Here is a 24,442-nt window from a genome sequence, read left to right on the forward strand (position 1 = left end):
AAAATATACGAAAAACCTTGATTATTCTGGTTAGTCACATTGTACTGCTATTATTTTGAACAATACTGTACAATAGTCTATAAACCGAATCATGTCCTCATAAAATGCGAGTAAAGACACACAAAGGCCAGTAAATACAGTACATACCACAGAGACGGACGTCCTGATGTTGCTGTTTTAAAACATGTACAAGCAGTTTTGAGGGATAGTAGTGACACTGTACATGGTATACTCATCATTAAAGTGTATACGTGTTAATTGTCTGTACTTTTATCAAAGCTGAAGTGATAAATAACATCAGCCATTTCATGCCCATGTTCATGTTAGTCAATCAAGTTCATCCTGTCTCAAGTCCAACACAATAGTCATTTTATTTTCCTCAGAGACAGCTAACACAAGTACATCCTATACACGTACTTTTACCATTTAAGACATGGCCTATGACTTTCCAATCAGCTATGCAGGCAAGAGGCCTAAACCTGCTGAATGACACCAGGAAGTCCTAGTTGACAAAATCCGCAAATATGAGCTTTGCCCCACTCGCTCTCAATGTCTTACAGTCTGCCAAAATATTGTTAGGCAGTACCCTAACAGCTTGTTGGACCAGTTTCCAAATGGGGCTTTAATAACATAAGGGTATATACATCTTAACCTTCTTCAGGGAATGGGGGCTACATTAGTTACCTAGACATTCACTGAGAGGAAGAAACAAGATATTTCATAGCTGTGATATGACGCTACACGCCTAGTTCCACAAATACTGAAACCAAATTGCATTATGTCTGTAAAACATTTTCCGGCCAATACCTTGCAAGTGCACAAGCTAGGGGCACGGCTTCGAGGGACGTGATGGAGTGAGTGGACACTCGCTTCCTCGATGGCTAGCTGATTAGTATATCCCAAGTGGTCTGCCCTCTAATGAAGAAGAGATACCCTGCTGCAGAAACTTCTTCGCCGGCTGCTCGGGCTGTAACAGTTCAAGGATGGATTTACTGTTACTGTAGTTCTTTTCCTAAACATTATGGGGCAATGTCCTAAAGTATGGGGGTGATGTCACCAATATAAGGAGAGAGCAATTTAAGTTGAGGAAGGGTGGTAATGAAGGGTATGCACCCACATCACTTTCTCGCTGGAATACGCCCCCTTAGCCGGGGCTGGGTGGATGAAGAGCTGCTGCGTGACTGGAGTTAATAGGGAGAAACGAGAGTAAAACAAACGGTTGTCAGATTTAACTAAAGGTTGGACTTGATTTAGTGTTCCTTACAACTTACCAAAAATCCAGTGATCCATGGATATTGACTTGAAACGACGTGTCATTTTTTTCCTCACATTTATGAGTCTGATTTCGATACATAAATTTGTATCCCTGTCAGATCATCACAATTTATAGAGTGAATCCTGTATGTATATGGGTCAATGTATTGAAGCATGTATGTGTCCGCTGGTCAAGAATGGAAAACAAAAGTTTTATTTAAATTCTGAATATATTATAGACTTTTTAATACAAAAAATAATTATTATATTGCATAGACAGCGCGCAAAGAGCGCTCCCTGCTGTCACCCATTCAATAAACGCAATCATGTTGGAAATGTAATCATTTGATGAGTGCAAATACGGATACACAATGGATCTTTTGGTAGCAGAAACAGAAGAGATTAGTTCATATCTCTAGTCTTCTTGTTCAAGTCCCTATAGACTGAATGCAGAAACAGTTCATCTCTCGAGTCTTCTCGTTCAAGTCATTCTTCAGGTCTGACTCTGAGTCTTGTTCTTTTGTTACTTGACTGTGCCGGTTCAGTATCTCACAAGTCACAACATAACACAACATTACAGTCGTATTATTGACTGCATGTTGTAATATATTATTATAAAATCATTATAAGATATGGATAGTTGATCCATTCTGACCAACCCAATGTGTCCAGGATTCATAGGAAAATCAATTATTATAGGCCTACTAGCTAAAAAAAAACTGAACTAAACAATCAAAAAACCTACACACTTGTTTGTGAGGAAGGTTGTGAATGAACTATTTCTGTATCCAACACGACTGTCACGTTGTCCTGGTCATGTCACGTGACAAAAGAACGAGACTCGGACCGAAGACTCAAGAGAACAAATAATCTCTGTTTCCGGTACAGACTGTTTAGCTTTGTCTATGGCAGGGTTTTTTAAAACTGGGGTCCGGGGACCCCCAGGGGTCCTCAAGAAGGTTCTAAGGGGTCCCCCAGAAAATTTCAGAGAATACAAATACAAACCAAAAATGGATAAAGTCCAGTGCTTAGATAGATCATTTTTGATTATTAGGTATAGCCTTATATTTAAGTTTGGAAACAATATGTTGTATTTATAATGTATAATGTTTAAATGTTTTTGTTTTTTTTCATACATAAAAATAGATGGATTTTTGGAAGGGGATCCCTCATAAAAGGTTCATCATATTTGGAGGTCCTTGGCATCATAAAGTTTGAAAACCCCTGGTCTATGGGGCTGGGACTTGATGAACGAATAACTCAAACCTGGACTCGAAAGATGAAATAATCAGAACATGTACAGAAATCCTGTACAGAACATATGGGATGTTGTGCATACGCGGTCAAAACAAAATGAACGAATCACTCTCTGAGAAAGCCGTTGTTCTCGAGTCATATTAAAGATTTGTTCAAAATGAACGAATTGTTCGTGAAGAAGTGTCTGATCATTTCACATCAATTTGGTGATGTGACCAATAAGATGACCGGGAGAACGGCTTTGTTCTCATCACCCCTATTTCCATGTTTATGTTGGCCTGTAGAATGTTATGAACACCATTAATTATGAAATGAAAATTATTCTGTTGATGCCAAGAAAGATGGGGATTTAAGGACATTAAAGCAGTGATATATACACCTCAATATTAGCATTTAATGTAACCCTGACATAACTAAAGAATCATAACTAGGCTATTTTAACATAGGAACATACATAAAACACAGGAAAAATACTATATACAGCTGGGACAGTTTGATTCTGGGTATAAATAGTCAATATCCTTTTTCATATGTTTATTTAAAGTTTGTTTCTAGTCTCTTGCCAAATTTCTATTGCCATCTGGTCTCCCGTGTGAATGATAAATGATAAAATATATTGTCAACCCATAACTAGCACCCACATAGCTGCATGAAATATACACAGAATTAATTAGCAAATTATGTTTCAGTTCTTTTTAATCACACTTAAGGCATAAATGGCACCTCTCCATTTTGAAGCCTCATGTGACCGTTAAGGTTTTGGATCTGAAACTCTTTCCTCAGTGATTGCACATGAAAGGCTTCTTTCTGATTAGAGTTCTTACACGATTCACGCTTGTTTCCTGACTGTGAAACTCATTCCACACTGATGGCATATAAAAGTTATCTCATAATAAGTGAATCCTCATGTGTTTATTAAGGAATATTTTACGTCTGAAACTACTTCCACACTGATCACATCTGAACGGCTTTTCTCCAGTATGAATTCTCATGTGGACTATGAGGCCTCCTTTTTGAAGGAAACCCTTTCCACACTGAAGGCATGTGTAAGGCTTCCCTCCGGTGTGAATGCTCATGTGGAGTTCAAGACTTTGTTTTTTAGCAAAACATTTTCCACATTGTTGACAGGTAAAAGGCTTCTCTCCAGTATGAACTTTCATGTGGACTTTAAGGTTTCCTTGCTGATCGAATCCCTTTCCACACTGAGGACATATAAAAGGCTTTTCTCCAGAGTGAACTCTCATATGGACTTCAAGGTTTCCTTTTTTAGTGAAACACTTTGCACACTGTTGGCATGTGTAAGGCTTCTCTCCACTGTGAACTATCATGTGAGCTTTAAGGTTTCTAAGCTGGTCAAAACTCTTCCAACACAATTGGCATGTGTGAGGCTTTTCTCCAGTATGAATTCTCATGTGGAATTTAAGGGCTTCTTTTTTAATGAAACCTTTTCCACATTGTTGGCAGGTAAAAGGCTTCTCTCCAGTATGAATTCTTATGTGGACTATAAAGCTTGCTTGTTGACAGAAACTCCTTCCACACTGAGGGCAGGTGTAAGGCTTCTCTCCATTGTGAATGCTCATGTGACTTTTAAGGGCTCCATTTTGAATAAAACTTTTTCCACATTGTTGGCAGGTAAAAGGCCTTTCTCCAGTGTGAACTCTCATGTGTATATCAAGGTTTCCTTTGCTAGTGAAACACTTTCCACACAGGTAGCAGATGTAAGGACTCTCTCCAGTGTGTATTCTTATGTGTGCCTTAAGACTTTCTTTTAGTGTGAAGGTCTTTCCACACTGCTGACAAATGAAAGGCCTTTCTCCAGTGTGAGCTCTCATGTGTTTTTTAAGGCTTTGTTTTTGAGTGAAACTCTTTCCACACTGCTGGCAGGTGTAAGGCTTCTCTCCAGTGTGAACTCTCATGTGCCTTTTAAGGCTTCGTTTTGTTGACATACTAATTCCACACTGTTGGCATGTATAAGGCTTTTCTCCAGTGTGAATGATCATGTGACCTTTAAGGGCTTCTTTTTTAATGAAACCTTTTCCACATTGTTGGCAGGTGTAAGGCTTATCTTCAGAATGAATACTCATGTGCCTCTTTAGGCTTTGTTTTGTCGACAAACTCCTTCCACACTGTTGGCAGGTGAAAGGCTTTTCTCCAGTGTGAACTCTCATGTGTGCTTTAAGGTTTCTATGTTGATTAATACTCTTTCCAGTATGTGAGCAACTAGACATTTTTTCTCCAGTTATGAATTCATGTTTCTCATTCTGATCTCTGTCTTCCTTTTCATTCAGTTCTTGACTCTCCTCTTTCAGCGGCATCATGCCTAAGGAAAAGAGACCAATGCAAGTTAACCCTAATTTAAATGGTACAAAGCAACAAAGACATTTAGACATGTAAAGCATCAAAACATGTAGACTAGATCCTACCAATTAAGCTTGGGTTATAATTGCAGCGTCCGCTAGAGGAGCGTCATCGTGGGATTTTGGGATTTTTGTAAATTTCCGGACAACTCCGCTTACAAAGATGCGTATGTCTCACCACACTGGCACTCACATTAAAATGCTGATGAAACTAAGGCCGCGTCCACACGAAGCCAGCGCTTTCCCAATCCGATCTTTTTTCCCCTTGTTTCAATAAATATCTGTGTCCACACGAGATTACCGAAACCGACTAAAAACTATGTAGTTTCCATGTCAGGCCAGTGTGTGGCGCTGTAACTCTGCCACAGAAATACACTAAAAACGGAGAAGAAGAGTTGTAGCTAGAAAGGGTATAGCAGTGGTAGGAGGTGAAAGAAAATATACGGATTCGCTGTACACACGAAAACGGAAGATTGTCGTTTTCAGATTTATCCACTTTGGGACCCGGTTTCAAAAAATATTGGATTCATGCTTCTAATACGCTGGATCCGTGTGGACGAAACGCTGATACGGTACAAAATTTATACATATACAGCTAAGCGCGTCTCCGAGTGGACGGGGCCTAAATGAATGTTAAGTCAAATTAGAAAATATTTAAGAGATTTTTCATTCAGTTGTATACATACTTATACATACATTTTGATCTAAAGTCATAAGTGATAATCGCAAGGTTTACTACGTTTTTATTCTTTTGTAGTGTGGTTTTAGTGGTCACGTGTGTACCTTACTCACTGCTGTTTCTTGATGGGCTTCAACATACTCCACGAGAACAGAGAAAAAAATCCTCGAAGCCCTGGTTTGGGAGTTCTCGCAGCTTTTTTCTTGTGGGTGTCTGAGAACTATTGTGTGATTGGTCATATATTTAAAGTGCGCACCTGGTTAATGCGGAGAAACGCAGATGATCGGTACCTGCTTTTCTCGTGAAGTATGGAATGTACTGGCCAGAACAAACTTTGTTCTTGTTCTTGCCACCTCGAGAAAATGAACAAATTTCTTTGTTCTTGCAGAGTGTGTTCCAAGCTTTATAGAACAATTACTCCGCCCCATCATTTCAAAGAATAGTACAAACGCGAGCACGTCAAATATAAATGCCTTGTCACGCTGTGAATGTATTAACAAGGCTTTTAAGCCAGAGGTCCTACAGATTTTAGCTCCAATACCGAAAGCACTCACTATTGTTTGTAATGCTTTGTTGTTCCTCTTTATTTAACTAGGGTATTTTTGTTTTGAGGCTGCATTAGTTTATATATTAAAAAAATCTTTATATACAATTGTATTAATTATATATATTTTTTACCTCGTAATTGTTTTAAAAGTACATACACTGAACAAAATGATAAATGCAACACTTTTGTTTTTGTCCCCATCAAAGATCTATTCTGCTCTTCTGTTAACACAAGTCCTATTTCCCACAAATATTCTTCACAAATCTGTCTAAATCTGTGTTAGTGAGCACTTCTCCTTTGCTGAGATAATCCATCCTCCTTACAGGTGAGGCATATCAAGATGCTGATTATATAGCATGATTAATATTACTATAACTATTAAGTAGTGTAGTGTAAACTATATCACAACTTCATGTTATGTATGTAAAGGCCAGCACACTAGCACAAGGTGTGGAATATGCTGGAATACATCACCTCTGTTGTTATAATGTGTTTTCGGGTAAAAAGTTATGTTTTGATTTTGTAAGACTGCATTATTTTGAGTCGTCGTTAATATTTAAGAATTTTCTCAACTTTTGTGTTGCATCAGTTTGTGTGTGTGTGTGTGTGTGTGTAAGGCCAGTGTGGATTACATTAACTCGTTGGTGTTATAATGTGTTTTCAGTGAATATATTAATGGGAAAAAATTTCTTGAAGCACAAGCTTTATTGATAAACACCAGTGATGTGCGGGTCAATGTATAAACAACCCTCACCCGAACAACGTTTTCAAATAACCTGCCCGCAACTTGGACCGCAAAAAAGAAAATATTGTAACGTTACCCGAACCGCACCCTGACTCGCATTTTTTAAAAGTAGTAAATGCTCCCTGGCAAAATATCCATTAATCCAGCCTGTGGAGGAGAGAAATGTTTCAGGCTCTGACGTGCGCTTAGAGGTGCGGTGGCGAGAGCAGGCAGTTCTTGAGGCGGCCCATCATTTTCCATTTCAGCTGTCTAGATGCATAGATGAACGCAATGTTTATGTTTGGACCCTGCTTAAAGAATTCATCAGCAGGTCAACTGAAAGAGAGCCCACTTTTGGAAAAGCCCTTAGGAGCGCAGTCACAAACTGTTATTTTTCTGAATGCTTTATGATATAGCCTAGTGTTGTGTAATAAAGGCTGGATTTATTCATTTATTTAATTTCGTTTTCTTAACAATTAAGATGCTGTATGATCTTAAAAAAATCAGGATCAAAAATCCTGCCCTGGAATGTATATGCCAAATCTGATTTGATCAGTAGCATCTCACTCAAAAACTACCAGTTTCTATATTTACTGGTGCAACCCTACTATACTCCATGATATTGCCCTGTGTGCAATGATATTACACACAGCACCTAAAAATAGTCCCCAGCATTCTCTCTGTGCAGGCAGGTTGTCACGTTTGTTATGTTGGCGGAAATTAGCCTATTTTAAGGAGCTGCGTAACATTGCGCTGCTGCACCCATGGTACGGCAGCAAAGTTCCTTGATTATTACGCAAAAATGAGAGTATAGTTCCTAGACATATTTGTCTAGAAAATCACAACTTTTGATTTTCCGTCTGCCTTAGTACATGATGTAACTACAAAAGAGTCAAGTTTTAAATAGGAAAAATATCAAAAGTCTTTGGTCATGTTGGAGCGAGTTGCAAACAGTCTAATAAGATTCAATGATATATGCTAAGCTATGCTAAAAGTCCTACCGCCAGACCCGTAGATCTGCTGAATGGATTCAAAAACTCAACTGTTAAACTCTAGTGGAGTTGGAAAATTTGCCTATTTAAAAAACAAAGTGGATTGTCCCTTTAGGAACAAATGGTGAAACTGAATAACCTTCAGAGTTAGTTACAAACTAGCTAGGACTTTATGTTCCGATTTAAGAAAAAACTTATAAACGGCTGGTGCAACCCTACCTAGGAGAGCAGACGGAGAACAAAAACACCTGCCAACGGCAAATTAATATTTTAAGAACATGTACAGGACAAAATAATTCAGCTTTGAGAATGAAACCAACCTGTTTGTTCCTCAGTATCTTCTTCTTTTACTCTGAATGTTTGTTCAATCTTCAGGTTTTCACTCCCTCTTCCTTTAATAAATGCCATCTTTGTTTGTTCCTCAGTATCTTCTTGTTTTATTCTGATTACTTTTTCAATTGTCATGTCTTCACTTGCACTCTCTTTAATAAATGCCATCTTTGTTTGTTCCTCAGTATCTTCTTGGTTCATTCTTATCACTTCTTCAATTGTAATGTCTTCACTCGCACTCTCTTTAATAAATGCCATAAACTCTTTAATAAATGCCATCTTTATAATAGTGTGTCACGTGGATCTCAGTCGCTTCACCAGGAGATCTTCTGTGTGTTTCAGTTTGGACAAGCTGTCATGATTAAGATGAGAATAATCAATAGATAAAAATAAATCCACACTATAATCTCTGTGTGTCTCAATCAGCTCTAGATCAGTTTCAGTGCACTGGTAAGAGTCAGTCAGAGTGAGAGTTAATAGCCTTAAATGACCTGATCAATAAATAAACACCCCACTCAAAACTGACACTACAAATAAATAATAATGAAACAAAGTACTACAAGAATAAATTACACCGACATTTAATGAGGGTTCCCACTCTTTTTCAGCTATCATTTTCCAGGACATTTTAAATTTTACTACGGCGAGAATAAAAGAAAAGGATCACGGCCTAAAGTGATTTATTGCTCCAAGTCTGATGGCATACAGTTTTATTGCCATGACTAGACTATAAAATCAGTTTTTAATATGAGATCTTAATCATACATGAAGACTATGGAAGCGTGTTTATGTCACAGAAAAAAAAAAATTAAAAAGGTAATTGCTACTTTTCATCTCGTGATATAACTGTGATACAATCTTGCCATTGCAAGTTAAAAATTCTCAAAATTCTGAGAAAAGTAGTAAGAATTGCAAGATATTAACTCAAATTGCAACAAAAAAAACAGAATTCACAATTTTGACTTTATAGCACACAACACAATTGCACACAAGTTGCAATTACCTTTTTTATTGTTTATTCAGTGCCAGAAACCAGCTTCAATATTTTATCGAACTATCACATCAGTTTTTAATGATCTCTTAATCACATTATGACAAATTGTTCTTTTTTTCATTGTCAATATCAAGGGAATATAATCTCACTTGTCAAAACTCCTGAAAGCATTTCTGAACGTCAAATTTTGCTTAGAAACTCGTTCAGTTGACGACACATTGATAAAAATATGTTTCTCCATCACTACATGCCAGTGAGTGAATTTGTGTTATTGATAGGGAGAAAAATTAGATGCATCTTTTCTGTTATGCATGTGGATGTGCTTTACTCACACAAAATAACTAACTTGCGTTAACGTTAATTGCAATGTTACATTCAATAATAATTCATACTTTTTATATCTCTTGTTAAAACTATAAAATTTGACTAAACGGTTTGTATCGCTTTAAACACTTTAATACACGATTAAAAATACTAACCTTTCTCCAGCCGAATCACATCGCGGCGCAGCCGTATGACGTCACGTCATCAAATCAAAATAAAAGTCTTTTTTTCTGGTGTTTAATGGCGGTTGGCAGACCAATGCCAAGACCAGACTAGTGCATCCCCGCCACCTACTGGATACGAGTGTGGAGCGCACATTGGTTGTGGAGTTAGTACTATAAGACAGATGTACTAAAAAAATAAAAATAAAACTTCACAAGTATTTTGTATCTCAAATTCTATTGCATTGGGCCATTTTCTAACAGAATGAGGAGACAAATAATCTATTCCAGACAATCTTAAAGTTCGAAATCTTGCTCTTTTATATGCATCACAATTTACAGCTACATGTTTTTGAACCTGGAACACAAAACCAGTTATAAGGGTATTTTTTTATGTAAATGTTTTATATATTCACGGTAGGAAATTTGCAAAATATTATTACTATGTATTGTAAATGTATTGCTGGATATTGCCATAAATATACCCATGCAACTTTAGACTAGTTTGTGCTCCAGGGTCATATTTGTGACCACTTCCAGTTTCACGTTTCCCCATTCTATGCAGACAATGATTTACTGAACAATGTCCAATAAGCATTCTTAAAACGTCTTCTTTCCTGTTGCCAAATTTTCTTCTTTCTAGGTCTACTTTTTCTTGAATGTGATGAAAGTGTCTAACTGAAAGGGAGTTTGTACAGATCACTGATGTTATTGGCTGTACTCTTATCCACGGATAAGCTATGAATATTGCAATTATCACTGTAGTAAATACAGAAATATGCCGTTTTTAACGTCACAGGACGATGTTGTGAAGCATTAATTTTCCCTGGGTACAACAACACTTGTTGGAATTGTAATGATGATGTTAAATAGCAATGTTTTATTGAGTAATCTTAGTTGCATACGTCTCAGTGCTCAGACTTCTCCTTGGCAGTACATCTCCTGCCTCTGCTCTTATTTGGCTTTCCGAGTCAAACTCTCATGCTGACGGAAGACTGTTAATAGAGTCTTAAGGTTTGGTTGTTTCACACACCAGACAAATTAATATTTCTGACATTAAGATTCCATCAAAAAAGAATCCAAAATACTTCTGTCCTGATTATGTTATTCTTCATATAACTGAATGTCAACTATAAGCATAAGGAAGCCTATGCATTTTTTTTTTTTTTTTTGGAAAACAGATCACCTGAGTTTTTTTCCTAGAGAGAAACAGAAATCCTATGCATAAGCCCAATATTCTACTTTTTTAACAGCATTCTGCATACACTTCTCCCCATGCCCCATATTGCACCCGCTTTTCCACAGGGCCCCGTCATCTGCTTAACCAAACCTTCCTATGCCCTTGTGTATTTGTGTAAAAAAATTTCATTAACCATTAAATTAAACACTTCCATGATGTATTCCATTCTCAACAGGATATATCTGAGGACATGTAGAACCCACTCACACTTGTCAGCAGCCATATCACCCTTGTAGCCCTAGACTGGTTTCCCACTGAAGCTAAGCAGGGCTGAGCCAGGTCAGTACCTGGACGGGAGACCAACTGGGAAAACCAGGTAGCTGCTGGTAGAGGTGTTAGTGAGGCCAGCAGGGGGTGCTTACCCTGTGGTCTGTGTGGGTCCTAATGCCCCAGTATAGTGATGGGGACACTATACTGTCAAAGAGCACCTTCGCATCCTTCGGATGAGACGTTAAAGACGTCGTGTGTTTCGCCCTTTTTGGAAACCACATTGGTGCGGATAGAAACATTTTTTCTTCTCAATGACATGCACCAATCTGCTCATAACCATAAGCTCCACCAGTCTGCATAGAATCGGCGTTAATGCTATAGGTCTGTAGTTAGTAGGCTGTGTATGACCCTTGCCTGGATTTACGATTGGCACTCCGTGCTTCCAGTCAGCTGGTAACTTCCCTAATTCCCACCTTATTAAAGAGGCTTAGAATGATATTTAGTGGTGTCTCTGATAGATGTTTTACCATGTCATTACAAATATTACTTCCTGGAGAAGTTTGTTTAAAGGGGGGGTGAAACACTCAGTTTCAGTCAGTGTCATGTCAATCTTGAGTACCTATAGAGTAGCATTGCATCCTGCATATCTCCGAAAAGTCTTTATTTTTTAAATAATTATATAAGAAAGATGCGCTGTTCCGAGTCTTTCCGAAAAAAGCAGAGCGGGTGGGGGCGTGTCGTGTGAGCGGAGCTAAATAATGACGTGTGCAGCAGCGCGCTGTGTGTTGAGTCGAGTGCGTCATCCCTAACAGCGGGAAAAAAACTTTATTCAAAATAAAAATATGGCTTTTAATCAGATACAGCCATACATCTATGATCCGGAATCAGACCCAGAGGCTGCAGTTGAACAGGAGCAGCAGCAAAAACGACTAGAGCAGGACGTCTCTATGTGGTACAAGTTATACACTAACTATATAATATGCTTAGCGACTTGTGTTATTTACATATTTATACTTGAATTATATCGTCGTATTTTTGTCTTTGAAGGTGTACATGTGGGAAGTGCAGTTGTGCACGTGTGTTTGTGTGTTTACGCGTGGTTTGTTTAGACAGTAAGCGGACTAAAAAAAAAAACAGACATTTGAAGCAGTCTCACTCACCCTTCTAACGTTGGGACCTTTATCGTTGGGACTGCTCCATCCTTCAGCATTAGGCGATTGGGAAAATCCGGCGTCGAGCTGGGCCTTGTTTATGAAACAGTCGGCACCGAAATGCAGCGAACAGATATAAACATTCGCGCAACTCAGTTGCTGATCCGGAAAAGCAAATTACATCCACTGTTGCCTTAACGCGGGGTTTTGGCGAATCTGTGCAGGACTGTCTTGGTCTGGCAACCAAAAACGCACTTTTTTGGTGACATTGTTATGTGCACATTACCTGTGCAGCGCAGCCTACAAGCCAGCGCTTTGATGGGCGTAGCCTGTTACTTTCGCTCTCTCCCTCTCTCTCTCTCACGCGCTTCCGGTAGAATTGTCCGTAAGGCCCATACAAGGAAATTCCGCCCCCATTAACGTCAAAGGGGACGCATGATTGCAAAAAACTTGCCGAAACTTATGACTAACCGGAAGTAGTATTTTTGACAAAGAAATACTCCCACCAAACGTCCACCTTAACTTTTGAAACTTTGTCTATGTTTAGTATGGGATTCCAAGTCTTTAACATTGTAAAAAGATCAGTATGCATGAAACAGCATTTCACCCCCCCTTTAACTCCTATAATCGGTTTCTTCAACTCATTCCCAGTGTAAACTCTGGACGTACATCCAGATGGTCCTTTTTTCTCCATTAATTGAGGATTCTTACTCGGGTCCTGTTCCCTATACCTCCTCATTTTTTCTGATAAATTTGAGTTACTAGCACACACGTAAGCATACATAAACATTAGCATATGTTATACAATGTTTCTGCTAACACCTTCACTTTCTTGCAGTGACCAGGCTTTCTGTTCTGTCACTCCTCAGATTTGGAATGGCCTACCTGACCATCTGAGGGCACCTCAAGCTCTTCAGACTTTTAAACAAGAACTTAAAACTTTTCTTTTTGGGAGAGCTTATGTCTTTTAGCTATTTAATCTATTTGTATTTTCCCATTTTTAAATTATCTTAACTGTAGCACTTTGAGATTGTTACAAATGTAAAGTGCAATACAAATAAAATGTATTATTATTATTATTATATACCAAGACAGGTATGTTGCTATTTCTTTGTTTCCCTCCCATTTTCCTTATCATACTACATTCATTTTAATGTCTTCACCCATATTTTTACAAAAGTCCCTCCAGTAATTTTTCTTAGATGTCTGTATTACTCTCCACACTATGGCCTGTGTTCTTTTATAAAGAATAAAATCATTATAGTTAAAATATTTTCTTACTCTCTTAAGAAATAAGTCATGTGTCATGCAGAGAAACTTAAAGGAATAGAAACCCAAAAATGAAAATTCTGTCATTATTTACTCACCCTCAAGTTGTTCCAAACCTATGAGTTTCTTTCTTCTGCTGAACACAAAATAATATATTTTGAAGAATGTTTGTTACCAAGCAGATAGAGCAATCATTGACTACCATAGTAGGGAAAATAATACTATGGTAGTCAATGGTTGCTCTATCTGCTTTGTTACAAACATTCTTAAAAATATCTTCTATTGTGTTCAGTAGAAGAAATAATCTCATACAGGGTGAACTATCCCTTTAAGTGCATAGAAAATATAAAAAAATACATAAAAAAGTGATGTCCATTTATGTGATTAAAATAACTACCAGAGTAATATATGTAACATTCTTGAGTGCAGAACTAGACCAGGGGTTGGTAATTTTTTGTTTGAAGCATTTATTTATAAAAAGAACCACAGCAAAAACTATTTTACTATAAAAACAAGGTTTGTCAATAAAATATAAAGTTTATTAGGTCATAGGCAACTTTAAAACCCAAAAGCAAACAAATATGTTTATGAAAAACAGAAACCCGATCAGTTTTCTTATGGTGTGGGAGTAAATTTCCAAATCAAAGATGGTAGCGGTTGGAAACTTTGGTGTACTTCGGATGGGCAGGGGCAGTCTGACAATAGCCTGGCTGCTCCTGACAAAATTTGACAAAAGTGTATCCGTGCTTGAACTTGAAGTGAACAAAACTTTGTGCATGTATTTACAGTTCCCTACCCTGAATCTGGCAATATATGGTTTTTGCATCCCGTCCACAAGAGCACCTTCAGAGAGACCATTCAGTCTTTGTGGTTGGATTCTCGTTCAGTACTGAAACTATCATCAGCCAGCAACATTCTGCTCTTGTATATATATACAAATATTTTATTTATACACTGTAAAAAATGTATAATCTTCCCAACTCAAAATTTTCTTAAAATACCTTAAATGGTAAATACAATGAACATTTCTGCACAGTAGACCTTAGTAGATAAAAATCTTAAAAAGATAAAAATCATGCAATTCAGGATTCTAAGATACACAAAATTTATTAGACCTTAGATCTTACATTAACAAAACCACAAATATTTTAAAAACATGTATTATCAGTGTTCAGAGAAATTTCACTGACATTTCGGTATTTAGGTATTACATTTATGAAACTGCACTAATAATATTAAACATTTAAATAATTTAAAATATTATGTTAATATTTGCTAAAGTGCAAAAATGTCAACACAACATAAAAAACAGGAGAGGGCTACTTTAAATATTCAGTGTAAATTTACTTGAATTTTTGTAAAACATTTACAAATATTTCAGCATGCCAAAGAGGACAATGAATGCACCATAGACTGTAAAAAAATATGGACGAGGCAACATCCTCCGTTTCCGCTTGGACGATTTGAAGCTTTCTGGTGGGCTGCACGGCGCTGACATCTTGGGACCGAGTCTGTGCAGTAGAGAGCAGGAAGTAGAGCAGAAAGTACAGTCGCGATATCAAAAGCCTGCCCACACTCTCACAGATGCAGAACAATTCATTATGTTGGTGTGAAATAAACAGTTATGGAAATGTAGAAATTAAAGCTCCAATCTGCTCCCAAAAATCCCACAAAAAGTCTTTTAGTGCCTCAGTGACAACTTCACTCAGAGAAGACGTCGATCTCAGCTGTCAATCATGACATCACATCGGAGAGGGATCTTAAAGTTGGAATGAAAATGGGAATTCTTGAAGTGGTGAGCAGCAACAGTTCCACTTTGTGATGCTCTGAACTCTGTAAAAAGTATAAAATAGCAATATTAATACTGATACGTTTTATTTGTGTTAAAATCCGAAAGAGACTCGAATCTGAATCGGCATGAGGGTGTGTGATTAATGACATAATTTTCATTTTGGGGTGAACTAACCCTGTATTGTCACAACCCTACTGGTCAGCTTACAAGGAAGGAATTTGATCAAGGAAGCTTAAGTATGCTTGCTCGAAATATTAGAACCAACAAGGTCCTCGCATACCTAGTGTCTCATACATTTAACACAATCACAATATAGTTTGATAAAGTTATTTAGTTCAATAAATAGTAAATGAGATATTAGTATTGGGCTAAATACACTGTGAATACACTGTTATTCTGAAAAATACAATGTTATGTAGGCTATGGAAAATATTGTAGCGCACAGACTCTTCATTGTGAAATTGCTGTTTGTTTTGCACCGGCAGTGATGGGGTTAACAAAGTAAGTTCAGACGGCCGGGATAGTCTTCATCTCATAGACTGTCTTCTTTCTGATTAAAAGTTTGGAAATAGAGCTTCCCTTGTCTGTCATTTTTCAGACATTACAATATACTATGTCCTCCTCAAGTAAAACATTCGGAGAGTCGTTAATTTGTTTAACCTGCTAGTGTACTGGCCACAGTAGTGTAACATTAATGCCCATGTTTTACGGTTTTATGCTGAAACATTGAGACCTGCACTTGGTTTAACGTAAACCAGACTTAATAAATACATATTTCAGTACTCACCATAACTTAAATGAAGAACAATCAGTTTGGAAATGATGTTTGAACTTCTGTCGTCGTACTTCAGCATCGACTCCTCAGTCTCCTCACTCTCCCGCGCACATACATTTGAATCCACGTTGGATCCAACGTTGTCTCTCAGGCGCACGTGCATGTCAAGCATGCCCATGCGTTTTTTTTCTCCACAAGGCTTGTTCGGCACACACAGATTTTTCACTTTTACTTGATGAATTGGCTGAACACAATTTAATATGTTCAGTGAATCTATTTTGTTATTTTGCCTTTACACCATAAGCTAAAATTACCCCAATGCATCTTTTTGTTTGGGGATAATTATTTGAAAGCAATTTGTTGAGTCAATATTTCATTGTCAGTTTCCACAATTCTTCAATAACATTTCTTTTTTACAGTGTAGTGCGCTTGTAGGTTGTTGATCTTCTGTGGTGCTGCTTTGTATAGATTACACAAAGTGGTGATGGTGATTATACATTAATTATAGATTATACAACCCGACGGTGAGGGAAGAAAATCTCCAGGTCATCCTCCAAGACTTCTACCTAGGGGTGTAACGATTCGTTTTAACAATGTTTCGATTGAAATAAATCAGTCACACTGATTAAAATTTTTGGCTAAAAAGTAACTGAATCAATATATATCGTTCTAAATGAACCAATATCGTCCTTAAATCGTATCGACAACCTCAAATCGCGATACCAATCGAATCGTTGTTAAAACGAATCGTTACACCCCTACTTCAACCTCACCAAAGGAAGCAACAGCAATGTGCAAGTCATTCATTTCATTAGTAACATTCTCAACCCAGGGTGAGTAAATGACAGAATTTCAATTATTAGGTGAACTAACCTTTTAAAAATATTTTATTAATTCATACTATTCATTATATTGGTCAACCAGACCTAATGCCCACATGTTATAGAATGTCCATGTGCATGAAAAAGAGCTTTCATTAGCTCTTCACTAATGGTATCTTTTTGACTATTTCAGTCAATGATTTCAGCTCTCCAAAACCATCTCGGTCAAAAGGAAAAACATTTTTTTAGAATGTGTGAGGAAGTCCCCCAAGGCGAGTTGCGGTAAGAACCCATAAGCAGTTCATCATAACAAAAACAAGTACTGGGCTTGACTTGAAATAAACATGAACTAAACAAACTCATGAACAGAGGCTTGCTTGTTGACAGAAACTCCTTCCACACTGAGGGCAGGTGTAAGGCTTATCTTCATTGTGAATGCTCATGTGACTTTTAAGGGCTCCATTTTGAATAAAACTTTTTCCACATTGTTGGCACGTAAAAGGCCTTTCTCCAGTGTGAACTCTCATGTGGATATCAAGGTTTCCTTTGCTAGTGAAATACTTCCCACAGTGATGACAGATGTAAGGACTCTCTCCAGTGTGTATCCTTATGTGTGCCTTAAGACTTCCTATTAGAGTAAAGCTCTTTCCACACAGCTGACAAATGAATGGCTTCTCTCCAGTGTGAGCTCTCATGTGGCTTTTAAGGCTTTGTTTTTCAGTGAAACTCTTCCCACACTGTTGGCAGGTGTAAGGCTTCTCTCCAGTATGAACTCTCATGTGCCTGTTAAGGCTTCGTTTTGTAGACATACTTATTCCACACTGTTGGCATGTGTATGGCTTCTCTCCAGTGTGAATTCTCATGTGGACTTTAAGGACTTCTTTTTTAACAAAACTTTTTCCACATTGTTGGCAGGTGAAAGGCTTCTCTCCGGTGTGAACTCTCATGTGGATTTTAAGGCTTCCATGACGAGTGAAACACTTTCCACACTGTTGGCAGGTGAAAGGTTTTTCTCCAGTGTGAACTCTCATGTGTGTTTTAAGGTTTCGATGTTGATTAATACTCTTTCCAGTATGCGAGCAACTAAACATTTTTTCTCCAGTTATGAATTCATGTTTCTCATACTGATCTTTGTCTTCCTTTTCATTCCATTCTTGACTCTCCTCTTTCAGTGCCATCAAGTCTAAGATGAAAAGAGACCAAGACAAGTCAACCCCAGTTTAATGGAACAAACCAACAGAAATCAAGACATTTGGAAATGTAAAGCATCAAAACCAACAACATGTAGACTAGACCCTACCCATTAAGCCAGAGGTCCTGGAGACCCACTGGCTGTTTCTTAGAACGAAGTACGCAAACAACGTAGTTTGGAAAATGAACTCCCGAGGATGGGAGGCCAGAAGTCCGGTAATTCTGCAAATGGAACAGCAGCGTTCTTGATAGCGTCACTCAGCTCGCTCTGGCTACTTTGGTCATTTATGTATGTACATTTTAGGCTATAATAAAACAATTTGTTATAAAACACCACTCTACCTCTTTTCATTTACATTTAAAAAATATTAAACATTAATATGTGGTTAAGCCAATATGTGTGCATATATATGATTATATTCACTGTAATAAAATTAATTATGACAAAACACAACCCAGTCTCTTTATTAATGATCAATAACCAAAATTGGACAGTTGAAGACTGGAACATTTTTGCCTGGTCTGATGAGTCTCGATTTCTGTTGAGACATTCAGATGGTAGAGTCAGAATTTGGCATTAACAAAATGAGAACATGGATCCATCATGCCTTGTTACCACTGTGCAGGCTGGTGGTGGTGGTGTAATGGTGTGGGGGATGTTTTCTTGGCACACTTTAGGCCCCTTAGTGCCAATTGGGCATCGTTTAAATGCCACAGCCTACCTGAGCATTGTTTCTGACCATGTCCTTCCCTTTATGACCACCATGTACTCATCCTCTGATGGGTACTTCCAGCAGGATAATCCACCATGTCACAAAGCTTGAACCATTTTAAATTGGTTTCTTGAACATGACAATGAGTTCACTCTACTAAAATGGCCCCCACTGTCACCAGATCTCAACCCAATAGAGCATCTTTGGGATGTGGTGGAACGGGAGCTTTGTGCCCTGGATGTGCATCCCACAAATCTCCATCTACTGCAAGATGCTATCCTATCAATATGGGCCAACATTTCTAAAGAATGCTTTCAGCACTTTGTTGAATCAATGCCACATAGAATTAAAGCAGTTCTAAAGGCGAAAGGGGGTCAAACACAGTATCAGTATGGTGTTCCTAATAATCCTTTCACACAGATATAAATTATACCTGTTTGTGCTTGTTGTTTTGAGACCCTTTGGGTCGAAATTTTTTCCTTTTTAAATACATTTTTGGGAGCAGCAACAGCAGTGTGCAAATTTTTGTTTACTTTGATTTATGCTCTATTGAATCTAGCACCTGCAAAAGTTTTAATGGATGTGCGCACAATAAATCATTACAAGTAATGATTCACCAGTGTTTATTCAGCTTTGACCGTATTTAAATCTGCATAAGTATGATATTTTTATCTTTTGTAAAGGGCAATTTTCCCTAATCTTAATAATTATAGGTTATGCTCCAGCTTACCTTTTTATATTATTAAATTTGATCAATAAATCAAATTAGAAAAAGAGACCTGTTACCAATCAAATTAAATAATTGACAGTGAAAAATTACAACTGCTTTAAATAATGAGATTTGTTTTAAAGGATTAGTTCAATTCAGAATGAAAATTTTGATATTTTACTTACTCCCATTTCTCTCTTCAGTCGAAAAGAAATTACGTTTTTTTTGTTTGTTGGGGAAAACATTAATAATGGTTTTCAATTGCAACCAAAATGCTGAAGATCCAAGTCAAGTTTTGAAGGGCTCCAGAGGCTCTGCGCAATCCCAGACAAGGAATAAATAGGGTCTTGTATAGAGAAACGATCTGTCATAAAAAAATAAAATAAAGAATAAAAAAGTACAGGTAGATTGTATTAGTCCTCGCACATTTTCTTGGGGCGGTACTACTTCTGCCTACGCCTAGTGTGAGGTTTTCGACGTGATTGTACAATCACTAGCGAGCGCAGAGCAGCGCAAGATGAGCAATTTAGGTTAATAAGTATATTATTTTTTACTTTATTTTTGAAAATGATATTTTCGCTAGATAAGACTAGTCCTCGTCTGGGATCGCTCAGAGCCTCCGAGGCACTTTAAAACTGCATTGATTTGTACCTTTAACATTGTGGTTGCAATTGAAAACCATTATAATAAGAAAAATGTTTTCCTCAAAAAAACGTGAGTCATTGAGTCGATTCGTTCAAACGGCTGATTTGATCAGGAATGAGTCATTTATGAACAGTTCATGAACCTATTCATTAAAAACGCTGAATCATTGAGTGACACACTGTTGCTGTGAGATACGTTAGGAACTATTTTTGATATTTTGATGTGAATTTAACATGTTTCCTACATACCTTCAAGCATATTATATTTGTATGCTTTACTAAAGTGAAAAGCTTACATACCACACCTTTAATGTATAACGATTAAAAGTTAATGTCCAAACTGATCTCTATAAAAGATGACATTGTTATTGCAGATAACATACAACACATTACATTTTTTTTTTTTAACTGGTTAAACTTTGATTATTAGTCACTCAAACCCCTTTCTCTTAAGTTACTCTCCGAAAGCATCCTCTGGCTTCAAGTATAATTGAAAAATATTTAATTTGGATAAAAATAGGAAAAATAATACTAGAAATTTGATTATTCAAATTAATATGCTATTAGATACTAGAAATGTCACAGTTTTTTTAAAATAATAATTTAATACTTTATAATAAAGGTTTAGGGTGCGTTCACACTTGTAGTTCAGTTAGTTTGGTTTGTTTGGTCCGGACCAAAAAACAAAAACAAAACATATAGTCCTGGTCCGCTTAGTGTTCACACTGGCATTTTTAACAGCAAACCTAAAGTTACTGAACCAAAGGCATAGGGAGACGCTCACAACCTGATTGGTCGACTTAATATGACGTAGGAGCTTGCTTACCGAACATTCAAAACAATGGTGTGTGCCGGATTAAACGCGATCATTTTATGCATATACATGGCATTATTTTTACCAGCTGAGAACTCATGAAGAGCTCATAAAATGTTCTTCTAGCATTTTCGAAACATGCTCGTCGGACCAAATATTGATGAGGCACTTCCTCGTTGCTCTACGTTTGCCCTCTAACGTACATTATTCATTTTGTATACACTGATCTTTCCGCGCTGTTAAATCAGCTGACTTATGCGTCGCATCTTGTGACATTATGTCCGGTTTTTGGTCCGTTTACATGTCTTTTGTCCGTGTTGCGTTCATATATCAATCGAACCACACCAGAGTTCGTTTGGAAGCGGACCGAGACCCATCTTTTTAGCGGTCTCGGTCCGCTGGTTTGGTGCGCACCAGGGTTCGGATGGCAGCATTCACATATGTTCAAATGAACCGCACTAAACGAGCAATCGCATCAGGGTTCGTTTTAATTGAACCAAACATGACGAGTGTGAACGTACCCTTAGACTTTTCCAATTATTTATAGGTGCAGTATTTTCAAGTGCTCAACCAAAACAGATGGATGGTGTTTGGATTGTGACTAGTGATATCTATTAGCCTGGATGCCAGCGGAACTCATCCCCGCCCACAAAATTTGAGCTTGGGCGGTTCGGCCTGGACTCGATCCATAGAGGAGTGATTATGCCTGGACAGAAACTGTTTGAACCAATGAAATTATCAGGGCGGGCTTTAGACGATGATGAACAGATGATCAACAGTAACGTAATCTTGCATGTCATCTAAGGCGCTTGGATTATATTTGTTCAAATCCTAAACTTAGAGAGCTTGTTCGTATATGCATTCACCTTCACTATTTCTCTCTGAAATATTGATCATGTTGGTAAGTACTCTGTGTATCCTTAAAATCTTTTTCTTTTTTCTTTTTTAACACTGGCAAAGATCATTTATTTCAGCGTGCGTGCAGACAGGGTTGCCAAGTTTTTAAAACAGAATGCACTATAACTACCAGCCCTAAACAATAGCTTCTCGGGGGGTTCTCCGGAAAAAAATAGAGTTTGGGGGGTAAAATGTGTGTTATTTTGGCAAATCGTTGATCTGATTGGTTGTAGGTGTATCCAATTGATTTCTTTCCTGGTTCAGTTGAAACACGCTTCATAATCATAGCCCAATGGAGCAGTATCAGACTCATATTCTGACTAGAATTGAGTATGACCACGTGAGGCTAGATATCTATGTAAACAAAATGACTTATGTTAGGTGTTCTGCTGTGGCAGTCTGCCATTTTTGGCAAATATTTTGTGTGTTTGTGTGTGTAAACATTTGTTAAGGTTTATGTGCCCTGTACAGCACATTAATATCCTTTGTCCAGTTAAAGTGATGAACTGCAGTTCTTGTGGTTGGTTACAGAGATGTTATACCTGTGCTCCAATTGTGTGGCATGTGCTACAAAATTTTAACGTGTAGCCCAGATTATTAGGAGATTCTCAATCAATTGAGTTAACGTACGCCCTGAGGTAAAATCTTCAGTGACTGAGGATAGCAATGACTGTTTAATTGTATAATTATAACATAAGCATAATGTACAGTACAGACATGATCTTAATTTTATGTCTTTTAATAACAATATTGTTGAGCACAACAAATGAGCCCGTGTGTTGTCCTAGACATGGAGCTGCACATCAATTGCAGCTTAATGATGTAATTAATTGTAATTAAACATGTACAAAACAAAATAGTTCAGCTTTGAAAATAAACCAACCTGTTTGTTCCTCAGTATTTTCTTCTTTAACTCTGAATGTTTCTTCAATCTTCATGTCTTCACTCTCCTCTTTAATAAACTCCATCTTTATAACAGTGTCACTTGGATCTCAATCGCTTCACCAGGAGTTTTTCTGTGTTTGGACCAAGCCTGCAGTCTCCCTCTCATTTACTGAAGCTTTCGCGCCTCGATCGCCCCCCGGTGACCGGTCCCAGTATAGCCGCCCCTCTGTGTTTTCTAATGGACGCGAGGCAAACTAAATAATAAAATTACCCTTCAAAAATGTTTCCCCAAAGTTAGTTTATGTCACTGAAGGCAGTTATCATCACGATGATTTCATTTCAGGTGTTCGTTTTAAAAATAAGTTTACTTTGAGTTAGTTATTTGATGCTATAAAAACGGGGGGTGTGACGTCATGATTGACAGCTGAGACTGGCGTCTTCTCTGAGTGAAGTTGTCACTGAGGCACTAACGGACTTTTTTCGAAATTTTTGGGAGCAGATTAGAGCTTTAGCTTTAATTTCTACATTTCCAAAACTGTTTATTTCACACCAACATAATTAATTGTTCTGCATCTGCGAGAGTGTGGGCGGGCTTTTGATATCGCTGCTGTACTTCCTGCTCTACTTCCTGCGCTCTACTGCGCAACTCCGGTCCCGAAATCGCTACTGCGCAGACTCGGTCCCAAGATGTCCGCGCCGTGCAAGGCCTCCTGAAAGCTTCAAATATGGCAAGCGGAAACGGATGATGTCGAGTCGTCCATATTTTTTTACGGTCTATGGTTTGGACCCTCTGTCCTGTCTAAGATGAGAATAATTAACAGAAAGAAAACTACATCCACATTAAATCTTTCTCAATCATCATCTCTATTTCAGTATTAGCACACTGGTAAGAATCAGTCAGAGGTTGAGTTAATGGACTTGAACTGACCAGGAAAAAAAAAATACAAACTAGTTACAGCTAGTTATTAATTAGAGTACACTTTCATGAAAGTTTAACATTATAATTTTAAGTTATTTATTTGAAATATGTTGCGAAGGAATTCGTTCAGTTGACTCGGATGAAAATATGTTTCTCCATCACTACTTGCCAGAGACTGAATTCGTGTGTTATTGATAAACTGAGGGGAGAGAAATGACTTATCTTTTCTGTTTTTACTGACACATAACTGTCATTAACGTTAAGAAAGGCATTGCAATGTTACATTAAATAATAATTAATACATTTTATATTGCTTCTAAAAACGACCAAATCGCCTGAACTGCTTACCGATTTAAACACTTTAAAGCACGATTAAAAATACTAACCTTTCTCCAGCCGAATCACAGCGCAGCCGTATGACGTCACGCCAGATCAAAATAAAAGCCCTCTTTATTTTATTTGTTAGATTGCAAGTACTAAACAAATATAAGACATTGTGGTACAGTTTAGAGTATGTAGAACAGAATAACAACACCTAAAATATAGAATGAACATGTAAAAATAACAATAGAAAATAAAATACTGAAATAAAGTGTTTTATGTCATCTCATTTTTGAAAGGGTTTCAATGTATATTGTCAGATCACTATTATGGGTTAAAGGTAATACATGAGGGTATCTTTTGAGTAATTCTTAGCTTATGCAGAGCTTGACCATGTTTATCTGCTTGTCCTTCAGACAAGTAAATCGTTCATTCACTTGTCCGAATAAAACATTTGCTTGTCTGGAAAAAA

At 37.5% G+C, this 24,442-nt stretch overlaps 1 protein-coding gene and 1 pseudogene across 1 annotated transcript; one reads left to right on the plus strand and one right to left on the minus strand.

Moving 5' to 3' along the window:
* Positions 1-2,326: 2,326 nt before the first annotated feature.
* Positions 2,327-24,080, minus strand: LOC137049082 (zinc finger protein 585A-like). The gene is made up of 6 exons (XM_067427469.1): positions 24,036-24,080; positions 23,510-23,529; positions 22,729-22,865; positions 17,240-18,060; positions 8,131-8,434; positions 2,327-4,831 (listed from the first exon to the last, which is right to left on the minus strand). The coding sequence occupies exons 3-6, from the start codon at positions 22,811-22,813 to the stop codon at positions 3,399-3,401; spliced, it is 2,643 nt and encodes an 880-aa protein (XP_067283570.1). The 5' UTR covers positions 22,814-22,865; positions 23,510-23,529; positions 24,036-24,080; the 3' UTR covers positions 2,327-3,398.
* On the plus strand, positions 11,071-11,188 carry LOC137050000 (5S ribosomal RNA; annotated as a pseudogene).
* Positions 24,081-24,442: the final 362 nt, after the last annotated feature.

Source organism: Pseudorasbora parva, chromosome 20 (genome assembly GCF_024679245.1).
Source record: "Pseudorasbora parva isolate DD20220531a chromosome 20, ASM2467924v1, whole genome shotgun sequence".
NCBI classification, from domain to species: Eukaryota; Metazoa; Chordata; class Actinopteri; order Cypriniformes; family Gobionidae; genus Pseudorasbora; species Pseudorasbora parva.

What these genes read in the sequence shown, in the direction of transcription:
- LOC137049082 (XM_067427469.1), bottom strand. Translation starts at nt 22,813, where the DNA reads ATGGAGTTTATTAAAGAGGAGAGTGAAGACATGAAGATTGAAGAAACA. An exon ending in AAATACTGAGGAACAAACAG is followed by an intron (nt 18,061 to 22,728) that starts GTTGGTTTATTT and finishes TTTTCATCTTAG; the next exon opens with ACTTGATGGCACTGAAAGAG. An exon ending in AGATACTGAGGAACAAACAG is followed by an intron (nt 4,832 to 8,130) that starts GTTGGTTTCATT and finishes TCTTTTCCTTAG; the next exon opens with GCATGATGCCGCTGAAAGAG.